At 41.9% G+C, this 12,525-nt stretch overlaps 2 protein-coding genes and 1 pseudogene across 2 annotated transcripts in view; 1 reads left to right on the forward strand and 2 right to left on the reverse strand.

The window, feature by feature from the left end:
- srpx (sushi-repeat containing protein X-linked) overlaps window positions 1-9,401 on the reverse strand; it is a 74,151-nt gene extending 64,750 nt beyond the window's left edge. The window contains exon 1 of the mRNA XM_049594535.1: window positions 9,330-9,401. Within this exon, the coding sequence (XP_049450492.1) occupies window positions 9,330-9,390 (61 nt within the window). The 5' untranslated portion in view covers window positions 9,391-9,401. The remainder of the gene's footprint in view (window positions 1-9,329) is intronic.
- LOC125900253 (X-linked retinitis pigmentosa GTPase regulator-like) overlaps window positions 1-12,525 on the reverse strand; it is a 62,668-nt pseudogene that overhangs the window by 32,194 nt on the left and 17,949 nt on the right.
- otc (ornithine transcarbamylase) overlaps window positions 1-12,525 on the forward strand; it is a 52,833-nt gene that overhangs the window by 17,158 nt on the left and 23,150 nt on the right.

Below are 12,525 nucleotides of genomic sequence, written 5' to 3' on the forward strand. Positions count from 1 at the left end.
AAGAAGAGAAGACAAAGCGACTAATACGACGAAAAAGAGCTGCATCCAAGATGTTGAGCAATGTTTGAAAGCATTGTCCTGGGCTGACCTTGAGCGCCAAGAAAAGGCTTACAAAATATTGCCTAACTTCTCATCTGAACCAGACTCTGCAGGGGACCTGGATCTTTTGGAGAGACCACATGCACAAGGAATAAATCACAAAAGATCCTATTTTTTCGAGCTGGTTTGGAAATGTGAATGTTCAACACAAAGATTGTGCTCGATCCAGTGTTTCTTTTTGTTTTTCCTGAGGCCCCCTGTAGCGTATGGTAGAAATGAGAAAAGAGAGAAACTATTTTGAAACTTTTTGTTCCAAAACAGCTCCCACAGATCATACTTACCATTTTAAGTCAACTTTAAACAGTGAGCAGTTTACTCAGACAGAGAAAAATATATTTCAACCATAAAACAGCAGCATTTAAGAGGAGCAGAAATACTTCTCAGTGGTGGCTGCCGAGCTGGTGGAGGACACAGTTGAGTGATGTTGGTAAAAGACAAATGTGAGGGGAATTGTGATGAGCAAGGAGGATTATTTGAGGAAAGAAGATGAAGGGACGGGGTCAGGAAGAAGTAAAAACAGCAAGGATACAGGAAATAAGTGAGGAAGGGGTTACAGTAGGGGGAAGGGCATTTAACCTTGGCTCCAGGATGTTATGAACCCTGGCGTGAATGTGTCCTCTGTTCAGGATCCACAAGGGAGGAGTGTTCAAGCCTGCTCCTGCTTCATATATCAGCCATATGTTGGTCATTGAACCTGATACTGTGAGCACATCTCGCGTCTCGTTCCCTTAATTCCTCATCATGGCTTTTCTGTCAGTTTAATAAAAGCTGTCTGGACCAAAATGCTGCAAATCATCCAATACACACACACACACACACACACACACACACACACACACACACACACACAACACACTCTGAGGTTTAGCAGTCAGATCACACAGCATGGATTGTACAGAGCAAACCCACAGACTGAGTGAGTCAGATTTAGCTGTCTAATGGGAAAACTTCAGTGTCTGCTTCTTAATGAAGGGAAGAAGGGAGGAAGAGAAAGGTACTGAAAACTAATTACAGGTGTGTGTGTGTGTGTGTGTGTGTGTGTGTGTGTGTGCGTGTGCGTGTGTGTGTCATTCAGAGTGAACAATAGTTAGAGTCACATGTGCCAGAAAAATTATCAGTTCTGTATCAACTTGCAGCCATTCCCACCAAACTAGACACAAGAATTCACACGCAAAGCTCGTTCTTTGTGACTACCTGGCATGTGTTACCACAAACCCTTACTCACTTATATACCTGCAAATGGTGTTGCCTCCCAAGCGGCAACCTCCAGAGCTGAAAAGTGAAGTGCCAGAAACAGATCCTCTAATGGCCACTTGAGGCTGGCTCCAAAAGTGAGTCAATCCCTAAAGACCCCCATGTTAAAAAGCCCAGCCTTACAGCAGAAATAAACATGTTTACTGCCTGGTACAAAAATTGTGCTTGGTCTCTATACCTAATTTAAACATTCATGACAACTGTATGGGAGATGATTTTTTTAATTAACCATTTAAATAATATTACTGGTTGAAAGAGAAATGTCTCGATCAGCATTTGGTTGCAGTAAAAGACCCTCTAAGTCAGTGGTTCCCAACTGGTCCACCCACAGAGTCAAGATTTCTCCTTAATCATTAGTTCAAGGTCCAAGAGTTGTGTATATATATATATTCAGCATCGTACTTGAGTCTGGCCATGTTGTCGAGCTAGTTTGCTGTCTCTGTCAAGAAGCTGTGGGTTAGCCACTCACTCTACAGCAGGAAACTTCACTTCAAAATAAAAGCTCTGCACTGGAATTCACTTTACTTAAAAATAAAGTGTTTTATTTTGACATGTTCATGAGTCACTTGCGGTGCATTAAGAATAGACCTGTGACCCACCAGTTGGGAACCACTGCTCTAAGGGGCTGTACATGTCGCCTTTTATCGCCCTCTAATCCATTGTTTTCTATTACTTTTCTAGCACTTAACAGCCAGAGGGATGCTGTCACAGCGTTACCAAGCGCCTTTTTTCAGGGCGTGATAGCCACGCTCTGAGATAAAAGGAGTTCAACTTTTGGAAGGCAGCAGTGCACACTGCACGCCATGCACCATGCTAACAAGGCTTGCAGCTAGCACCCACAAATCCACAAACCAATGGGTGACATCATAGTGGCTCCATCCACTATTATATGTTATGCTATTAGTTTATGTTGTCACTTAAAGAAAGTGAGAAGATACTGCAGTATTGAATATTAGGACCACCTGCAGGCATGGAGAGTAACAGCAGCAGTTTCTTCCTCTTTAAAAGCTGCTTTTTGTGCAGATGTGCTTTTACTTTGTAATGCTTGTACCACCTGTTAGCTATAATAATATTTTTACTGGAAGACAAACATAACAACCACAAAACTGTCACATATATCATGTATAGTTTTTAACCGCCCTGCAATAACAATTTAACTTTATCAGACTGTATAACCTGACACACACTTATATCCAAATCCACATCAAACACTCAACATGTGAAGAAACTAGTTGCTATAATGACTAAGACAGAGACACAGTGACCCACATTACAACATGAAAATAAACTTGTGGACACCTTCCTGCAGAGAGAGAGTTTGTCTTGTTATTTAATATCAGTTCACTCAAATCCAGTGCTTGAATGCAGATGGTGGGGAAAAAATTAATTAATCAATATCTCTCTAAATGTGAAAGAAAAGGTCCACAAACTTCACTATTAATATCTTGAAATAAAATGAATGCATATCATAGTGTCACACTAGCCTCCAGTGGATATCAAACAGAAATAGAAGCATAGCTGCCTTTGACTTCTGCTGCTGAATGACTGAGAAGTTTCATCTATATGTAGCTGCAGAACATTATGTGTTAACTTTTAATGATATCATAAATAGACATCATTATTTCTCTGATACACATCTATTGCTTAGGTTGTCTTGGCTAACTGTCTGTAGAAATATTCAGTTGTTTTAAACACTGAGCAAGAAATATGTCAACAGTAACATGATACCATGCAAGACAGAACTTAATAAAGAATGGTTTATTGTTTATTGCCTTGAATTGTTTGCTTTTGGACGTCTTCCCTCTCTGCAGTATCCAGGGGGACAGAGGACATACGAGGACACTCAGAGGATTGTGAACTCTGTAAACCTCCTGAAGCGAATAATGGGCTTGATTAAACAAAACTCAAGCCTTTTGTACGTGTGAAGTCATCTCTGTGAAAAAGTCTATGATACTAGCCTGCAGGAGTGAGAGAAAGAGATACTGACATGCATGTTGCTGTGGGTGGCATTATATCCTCTGTTCCCTTATCAACTGGGTTGCTGCTGTTACCTTTCTTGCCAATAGCTGTCACTATAATGATGCCGACGACAGCAGTTTGTGTTGCATCTATAAGCAGGACAGGTCATTGGTAAGAAGGGGTCAACGGTTAGGTCTAGGCAACAAAACTACTTGGTTATGGTTTGGAAAATATTGTGGTTGATGTTATGGGGCTTTCACATCGATGTGCAGTCTTTCAATGGAAAGATGCTGGCAGAGGGTAAGCGATTTCAAATACGGCAGTAGGGGTATGAAGTGGTTGACACCCATATGACTGCGCACAAACTTCTGGTGGTAGCCGGCTGGCTTTGGCCGTTCAAATAATGGGCATCAATGAACAGAAAGATGGACAAGATGATGATGCTGGTGTCTGAATACCTGGAGTTACGGTGCTAGCAACTTATGAGGACTACTTTTAGAAAAAACGGGCCTGGTATAATATTTCCACCAAACTTCAGATGTTTGGTAAATTCTCCAAATATGTAGAAATCTTTGGTACTTAAGGTGATTTCTGTTGTCTTGCTACAGAATACAGCTACAAGCTAGCTTGCACTTCTGCCAGTGTTCACTGAAGCATCTGCCTGTCATCGCAGCCCTGGACTTCAGCAGCAGCAGCCGCTTGAAAATGCTTAGCACAAATGCAGCTGAAAAGGCAGCAGCGTGTTGCTAAAAAACACTCAACTGTGAGTGCCACAAATTCCACAACCAATGTTGTTGTTTGTTGGTCTCAAGCACTGGTCTCATGGGTCAAAGTCCTGTGCTTGTTGGACTTTCGCACTCTATATATGCTGCTCTGAGTGTCTTACACCTCTTCCTAACATACAGCGAGCAAGTGAACTCTGGTGGATGGAGCACAAGAAATTGTCCAGATATACCACGAGCAACAACAACATTCAGGGAGCCTATTGAGCTTCAATAACAGCTTGCTGTCGCTCTGAAAATACTGTAGGTCTGAGCTGCCCAAAGCAACAAGGGCGAGCTTTTTTCAAGCAGCTGACACATTGCTTCACCTGTTCGCTGACTAGGTCATCTTTATTGGCAAAAACTGAAACAGTCTGATGTTCGCTTGCTTGTGTCACATCCAGTTGAGAAGAGGTGTAGTAATGACGTGGATGGGTTTAAACTGGAGCTTATGGAATGCCGAGTGAGTGTCATACAGACTTGAAAGGGTGCCTCTAGCGTCATTATAGTGACACTGAGGGGGTCATTATAGGGACGCTGCCTAAGCATTGTACTTTGACGCCCTGGCAGTGAGACTAGGTTTGGCTGGGTATGCAAACTGCACTGCAGCTCTGCATTTGGATTAAACTGACTGGGCCTGACTCATCCTTTACTCATAAAGGCACTCCAGATTCAAACAAAGTCAAGAGAAGAAAATGTGATCTGAGACTCCTTTGTATTCAAACCAAACCTGAGAACATGCTGAGATGGGATCGGCAGCCAGCATCTTATTCTCATCTGCTTCAAACCAGTTCTTAGCGAGAAAGATGTCAAATGTTAATAGTGCAGGAAGTATAGAAGCTCATCATCCTGACAAACCTCTGGGAGTGAATGAGCTTTAAATTACAGAGCCCGATATTCCAATTAGCTTTTCTCTGCAGGCCTGTAATACAAACTGTCATTATATGGAGGCTCATTCCCTGTAAGTGTTGAAGTATAGCTACGGGCTAGCAGAGCATAAGAGAGCAGAAAAATAAAATGGGATGTCATTTCTTTATCGCTCAGTTCAACCAGCCTCGATTACGGAGTTATATAACTCCTTTTGGAGCACTAATGATTTCTGTCCCATTTAAACTGTATACCAACACGTCTGCTGCTGGTTTCTTAATCACATCAGCAGTTTCTGACCCTGAGGAACAGACTGCTGCTGCTTTTTTTATCTGCATTAACACTTTACAGCACAAACTGTTGAAGTAACAGTGATGTACCCGTGGCTAGCATCTAATATAGCTGTTTAAATCATAATTTATGTATAATATTAACAATATTTAATTCTGTATGTGTTTTGCATTTTTAAAAAGATCTCAAGTCTCTTAACTGTCTTTGATCCTTGTCTTGAATTATTGGTGTATTTCCAGTGAAGGCTCAATAAGATGAAGCACCACATTACCTGAGAGACACTTAAATGAATAACAGTTGTTAGCAGCAGAGTTCAGTGGGAATAATTCATAAGAAAGTGTTCAGTGTTCAGGTTCACAGTTAGAGACTCATCACTGCATGCTGCTTTATTAATAAAGTATTTACCTGTCTGTTCTTAAAGCTGCACTGATGAATATTTTTGTATTGAAAATGGATCAAGTGACTGTGTTTAATATGAAAGGAGTTGCTTGTAGCGATGAACAAAGAGTGAATTATCACCTGTTCTAACACTATACAGAGTAGTTTGGGTGCATTAATCAACTGCATGAATATTCTGTGCAATATTTTTCTGTATACAACTTAATCACGCACATAACTGTACATATTTCTTATGTTCTTATGTTCTTTCTTATTCTATTCTTGTTTATTCTATTGATGTACATACCGTAGTTACATTTCACCCTTACAGCCTTGGCACAGTGACGATATATATATACATATACACATATTTTACACAGCAGTAAATTAACTTGATGTTCATGTGTTTTAAATACATTCACCAGATGTGGCTGTCGGGGAGGGTCTGGCACAGTGTAGATACTAAAGCACCTCCTCTTTTTGCAATCTCGATATGGGTTGGAAATAAAGCAAAATTGGTTCAGCGCGTTGATCAAAGGTCTGTGGGCCACGAACATTGATACTGCAAATATATAAATATAGCAATAATTTAATCAGTGAGCCATAATCTCTTTATATACAGAGATTGCGCTATAGGGCTGCTACAACGTCCCTTCTTCATGCTGCTTTAGCATTTTTGCACGGAACCAAACAACAGTAAATGACGAGATGGGAGTCCTTAAGGTCACAATGTGTCGTTGACCCACCTGGCCATCATGTGGGTCGTTAGGGTCAGTGGGACCAGAGGTGAATGGGTGTGAAGTCGTCTGGGAAGGGATCCCAAGACTGCATTGTAGGTTGGTGATAAGGGGGTGTTGTAGGCCACCCTGTCTGTTTAACGATGGTCGCCCCATCTTGACGATGGCTTCTTTTACTCCTCTTTCAAGGGTTGCAAGGGTTCACACCCACACAGGGTGTAAAGCCTGCAACTCCGTACCAGTCATTTAGAACTGATGAAGCTTCTTGGATGAGAGGCGAAACGTCTTCAAGAAACGCAAGCAAGTCCAGTTGCCTAAGATATAGCACTTATGAGTATATTAAGGCTCCAACACCTTCCAACAGGAGGACAAGGTCAGCCACCATATCACAGGGGGTAAATGATTGTCATGGTCATATTATGCCATTGTTATTGTTTAGAAATAGCTGCCGACATGTGTGTTATATGTCAAACTTGTGGCCATTGCTATTGTTTTGCTTGTTACACCCACACCTCTTTGCTTCTTCAGTATTGGCATGCTGTCTAAAATGACACACTGAAGTGGCAAGATGCTGCTGTTGTTTGATTCTGTGCATGAAGACGGACGTTGTAGCAGCCCTATGGCACAATCTCTGTGTATAAAGGGATTATGGTTCACTGATTAAATTATTGCTATATTTATATATTTGCAGTATTCTAAACTGGTTGTCGAAATTCTTGCCTACGGACCTTTGATCAACGTGCTGAACTTACTTTATTTCCAACCCATATCAAGAATGTAAAAAGAGGAGGATCTACACGGTGCCAGCCACATCTGGTCAATGTATTTAAAACACAAGAACATCAAGTTAATTTACTGCTGATGCAAACCGAACTCTTCCCACTGCAGCAGCTTCACATTAAAAACATTTCACTGGCGAAACGGTCATTTTCAGCATTTGCTGACAGAGGATCAGTTTGAAATATTGCAGGGAGCAGTGGAACGGTCAGGAGCAGCCACAGTGAGCTGTTAGATGACATGCTGCAGGCTGTACACCTCACACCTCCAACTTAGCGATGTAATCAACTCCCTTCACTGTGCCCTGCAGTCCGCAGACTCATGCCATGTGCAGAGTGAAATCAGATTACAGGTCCTCACAGAGTGATGGAAAAAAGGTAAATTATTGCCAGGTTTCTTTATGTATACGACAACAGTTTTGTGTTGCTGCCTGAGAACTCTGTGACCTGTAATATTAAACTGCATTGAAGACCACAAGTAACTGCAGGTGTCGCCAAATCAACCAGGACTGAAGTTTGCCACTGTAATAGGCAGAGCTGCAACCAGATGCATTCAATTAAGACAAACTGGTCAGTTCATTTTAGTGTAAGCTGCAGTCTTCTCTTTGCTCCAAGTGTTTTTGCCTGCACTTTACAACAGTAACTACCTCTTAGCTATTATCACTTGAGTCCTGATTTGTTTCCTGGGGCTTTCCTTTGAGGCTATTCAGGATCTACTTGTTGTGAGGCCCCCTTCACCAGCAGAGACACAACTGCACACTTACAGAGTGACTGTTCTCCAGTGATGTTGCTTGCTGGCATTTCCCCAGGTTACTCCCTGTGTGTGGAGGATGAATCTTCCCCCAGACTCACATCAGCACAAAAATCGTCATGGAAAATGTGATCAAGCTTTTAGGAATACTCGCTGTAGTGTAGAGGTTTAACTGTAAGAATGCATGCAGACCTCAGGCCAAGATTAAAGATTTCCATTGTTAAAAAAGAGCCCAAAGGGTGCAAAAAAAAAAAAACCCCAAAAAAAGTAATTCTGGCACACTGGCACACGATTTGAGGCATGCACGCTCAACAACTCAACTGGCTAATTGGCTGCCGGAACAAACACAAACACACCCCTGTAAAATAAACTCCCCATAAACACACACAAGCACAGACCAGACTCTCACTGACGGCTCAAAAAGGCAGTTTTTAGTCTGTCAGTGTAGATCTGCTCTGCAGCTTGTGTTCATGTTTCAGCCTGTATGATCATACTGCGGTGGTGAGCCACTCTCGAATCATCTACAGGCACATAGCCACACACACACACACACACACACACACACACACACACACACACACACACAATACTCCATCCAGGCTTTGAAGTCATTTCAGCTCCTCACTGCAGGCTACAGGCCCAGCTCTTGTTGGCTACATCTTTTTGGGGAGTCTGTTTGTTCGGTATTGTTGGATGCTTAAACTCAGTGTTATTTTCAACTAATCAATTAATCATTTTGTCTATAAAAAGTAAGAAAATGTTGAAAAGGTCCATCACATATAGGTGAAGTCTCCAAATATCTTGTTTTATCCAAACAACAGTCCAAAAATAATCAATTTACCATGATATATTTTAAAAAGATGATAATTCAACTATCAAAATATACAGTAAGTCAATTACTCGACTAATCACTGCAGCTCTACTTCAGTTTGTGTGAAAGAGTCCTGTGTTTTCACAACACCAGCACAGAAACTCCTCATAACATTCTGTAAATACTTCCAAGATCTGAAACTCCTGCAGCAGTTTAATTTAAAGAGTTTATGAAAAGGTCGCTCTTAGTTATGCATTATAAAGAGAGGGCACAAAGTAAACTTGCCCTGCACTTACACTACAGTTGCAGTGCTTTCATAAGTCCCACAGACTGAGCTCTGTGCAGAGAAACGTCCCCCAGATGCACACTGCACTCCCCCCGCTGTCCACCCCCTCCTCCACGTAAACACACCGCGGTTCACCAAAAACCAGAGGCGAGGATAAGAAGCCTCAAATGCATGCGCAAAATTACACAATAAATCTTCTTTAAACACAAAGCGTTTTATCTTAATCCATCCACAAATCAGTGACATCCCAAACTTTCCCCACTGATCTTAAAATAAACTGTTGGCTTATTCCATCCTCATGGTCCCAGCAGAGTTCACAATGTCCAGGAGGTCAATGAGGGTCTTTGTCAAGTCCTTACCTTCGTATCCGGAGCAGAAGCAGAGCTGGACGAACAGGAGCACCAGTGGCCACATGTCCATATCGAGACGCGCGACTCTCCCACATGCGACGAGACAGCTCACAGGAAAACTTCCAGCGCATTCCAGCTTTCCAAAGGCCCGCCTCTTGCTCCAGAAACAAGGGAGGATTCTCCAAATACAGTCAGGCCACCGGCATGATACACGAGGCTGTGCCATCCCCTGTGGGTAAACTGTGACATGGACCAGATTATCATCACAGGACACTCAGGCTTAATTCTCCTTATAAACCCCTCTTACAATCCACAGTGGTCAGGCACAGCTTCTCAAGTAATCACATATGTGCAGTTTTGAGGCGCTCCCACTCAGTGGTGGAAAAAGTATTCAGATCCCACTGTGGCTACATAAAGACACAGTAGGCAACTTTTATTAATGAGATAGATAATCTGAAAAAATCACCCCTGTCTCCCTCTGGTGCTACTAATGGCATTTGCAAGAATCTACCTATCCTGAACAAATGCAACCAATCAGAGACATGGATCTATCTCTGTGAAAGTTAAACCTTTTCTTCTTTGGTTTTCTTCTGTGTTTCCGTCTTTGCCATGTAAGAGCAGATTGAGGTTTTAGGCCCTGATCACACAGAAAGCATTTTAGCAGCTGGAGGCCCCTTTTTGTAAATGTTTTAATGAGAATTAAGCTTTTCGCTCGTGTTTTTTGTGTTGCAATGCACCTGGCATGTCTCCGTTCTAGGTGCCTGGCGTTTTTGCCAGAGCGCATTGAACTCAAGTTGAAAAAAAAAAAACCGTGAGGTGTTGTCCTGTTCATCCTGTGGATCACTGATATAAACCATTTAAATCATCCCACAACCAAAAACCATGGATTACGAAATGTCTCGAGGACATCACGTTTAGGTTTACTCTACTTGACTTTATACTACATTCTACTTAACTTAGACCTGTTGTCCTCATTCGTGGACACTTCTTTGTAGTGTGTTTCTAGTGTAAGAGCACAATACACTAATCCATGTAAAAACAAGACGGCAGCGATCTCGGCCAAGTCAGTCTGCAGCCGATCCCAACACAAAAGTAGACAAGGTCCAAAACCTGATCACAGTTTATGGTTGAAACTGTTGATTAGGAAGTACTCGTATGAGGACATTGGGACTTTATTATCATTGACAATGTTAACTTTTTTGTACTTATCAGGTCCTACTGATCCCAAATAGCTAGGAGAAATTAAAAATATATACCAAACAAAAGTTCATGCTTCAGGAGGATATTCTTATGCACAATCTAAACAGTTAACTAACATTTTGTTCGTTACTCAAGTGAGTAGCCAACAACCTGTTTTTATACATCCAAAGAACTGCTTGGCAACCAGACTAGGTGTCAATTTGAGACAGGCATTTATTTGTCAAAATGTGTAGCCACAAGGGCTAGTGTAAGGGATTGGCCGTTAAATTGGGACTAGGCTTTTAATTAAAGTTTTACAGTACTCACAAAAAGGCCTATTTTCTAATGGGGTTTGATGGGTAAACTCTTGAAATCAGGAGGAACTTTAACAAATTTATAAGTCCTACAAAGATGTGATTTTTGTTTAAAATAACTGGGTCATTATGAACACTTTAAGACATCATTATTGTACATTCAAAAGACATGAAAAGATACAGTATATAGTTCATCCTGCAGGTCATCACTAGTATGTACTGTGTTGGGTATACAGTAGTGCTCCTTCTTCTCACACACACACACACACACACACACACACACACACACACACACACACACACAGACCGACATCAATAAAAAAGCAGCAGTAACACAGTGGAAACATTTCCCAGCTTCTGACATTGGTAGACTTTACTGCCTGTTTCACTGTTCACTAATGATGTGAACATTTTATTAGGAAGTTGGATCCAAGTTGTTTCCTAGCGACACTGTTCTGATGAAATGTTCCATAGTAACCATACTGTATTCTTGACATTGGCATTGCAGTATTCTATACCTGATTATCACTCTGGTTCATACGCAAACACACACAGCATGATGGCTGTGTGAAAGTAGGGAGCTGTTAAAAGACTGATCAGTGTTTAATTTGCGAGAGGTTTGGTCATGTAGAGTGTGAGGGAGGCGAGTCCACACATGAAGGTGTTGAAGTGTTCTCTGTCCTGACGGGAAGCAGGAAGGGGAGGCGTGTGGCGGAGGAGGATCTCCTGCCCTGAGCTGTAATTATGTTTATAATGTGGGTTCAGCTGAAATGTCTCTGAAGAAAAGTTAGTTGACTCCAGCTTTTTTCACCTGACTCTGGAGGATTGGACTGACACTTTGATGTGGTGAGTTTGGATTTTGGATTGTCTCTGGGTTTTGTTTTGTTGTGTTTAACTATTGTTTACACGACTCACACTTAGCAGCTGTTTTCTCTGAGGATACGTTTGATTTTTTTAAGGTTTTAGCGTTTAAAAGCATTGATTTCTACCCAACACAGTGCACTTGTACAGTATGTAATTTCAGCAGGGATTTTGCCAGCATAAAGGGAGCGAACAGACACAGAGACACAATAATGAGGTATGAACATTTGACTGCTGCAGTTCATTATGAGGCTTATAATCATTGTAACCAAAGACAAAAATGTGCCAGTATGTGGGCAGAACAAGGCGCTCCCTCAATAATTCAAATATTGAAACATTTATGAGACCAAAATGAACAATTTAGTGATAAGACTTTTACATCAAAAAGCAACAGTGTCTACAGATGTAGAGAGCATAGTGAACGATAGAGCGCACAGTGAGAAGAGTCCATCCATCCATTTTCAACTGCTTATCTGAAGCAAAGCACCCCAGACGTCCCTCTCCACAGCAACACTTTCCATCTCCTTTTGGGGGACGAGATATGTAATCCCTCCAGCGTGTTCTGGGTCTCCCCCGGGGCCTCCTACCAGTTGGACATGCCCGGAACACCTCCAACGGGAGGCGCCCAGGAGGCATCCTGATCAGATGCCTGAACCACCTCAACTGAGTGGTGGTGGTTTACATGGTTGTTCCGGTTCACTTGGGCTGGTGTGAATGCTGTCAATCTAACCCTGGCGCTGACCAAACAACCGAACCGAGACTGCTTGAAAAGGTGGGTCTCGGTGCGCTTCCAAGCAGACTCTAGTGCGGTTTGTTTGTGATGTGAAAGAAAACAAATCAGCCACAGGATT

This window comes from Epinephelus fuscoguttatus, linkage group LG13 (genome assembly GCF_011397635.1).
Source record: "Epinephelus fuscoguttatus linkage group LG13, E.fuscoguttatus.final_Chr_v1".
NCBI classification, from domain to species: Eukaryota; Metazoa; Chordata; class Actinopteri; order Perciformes; family Serranidae; genus Epinephelus; species Epinephelus fuscoguttatus.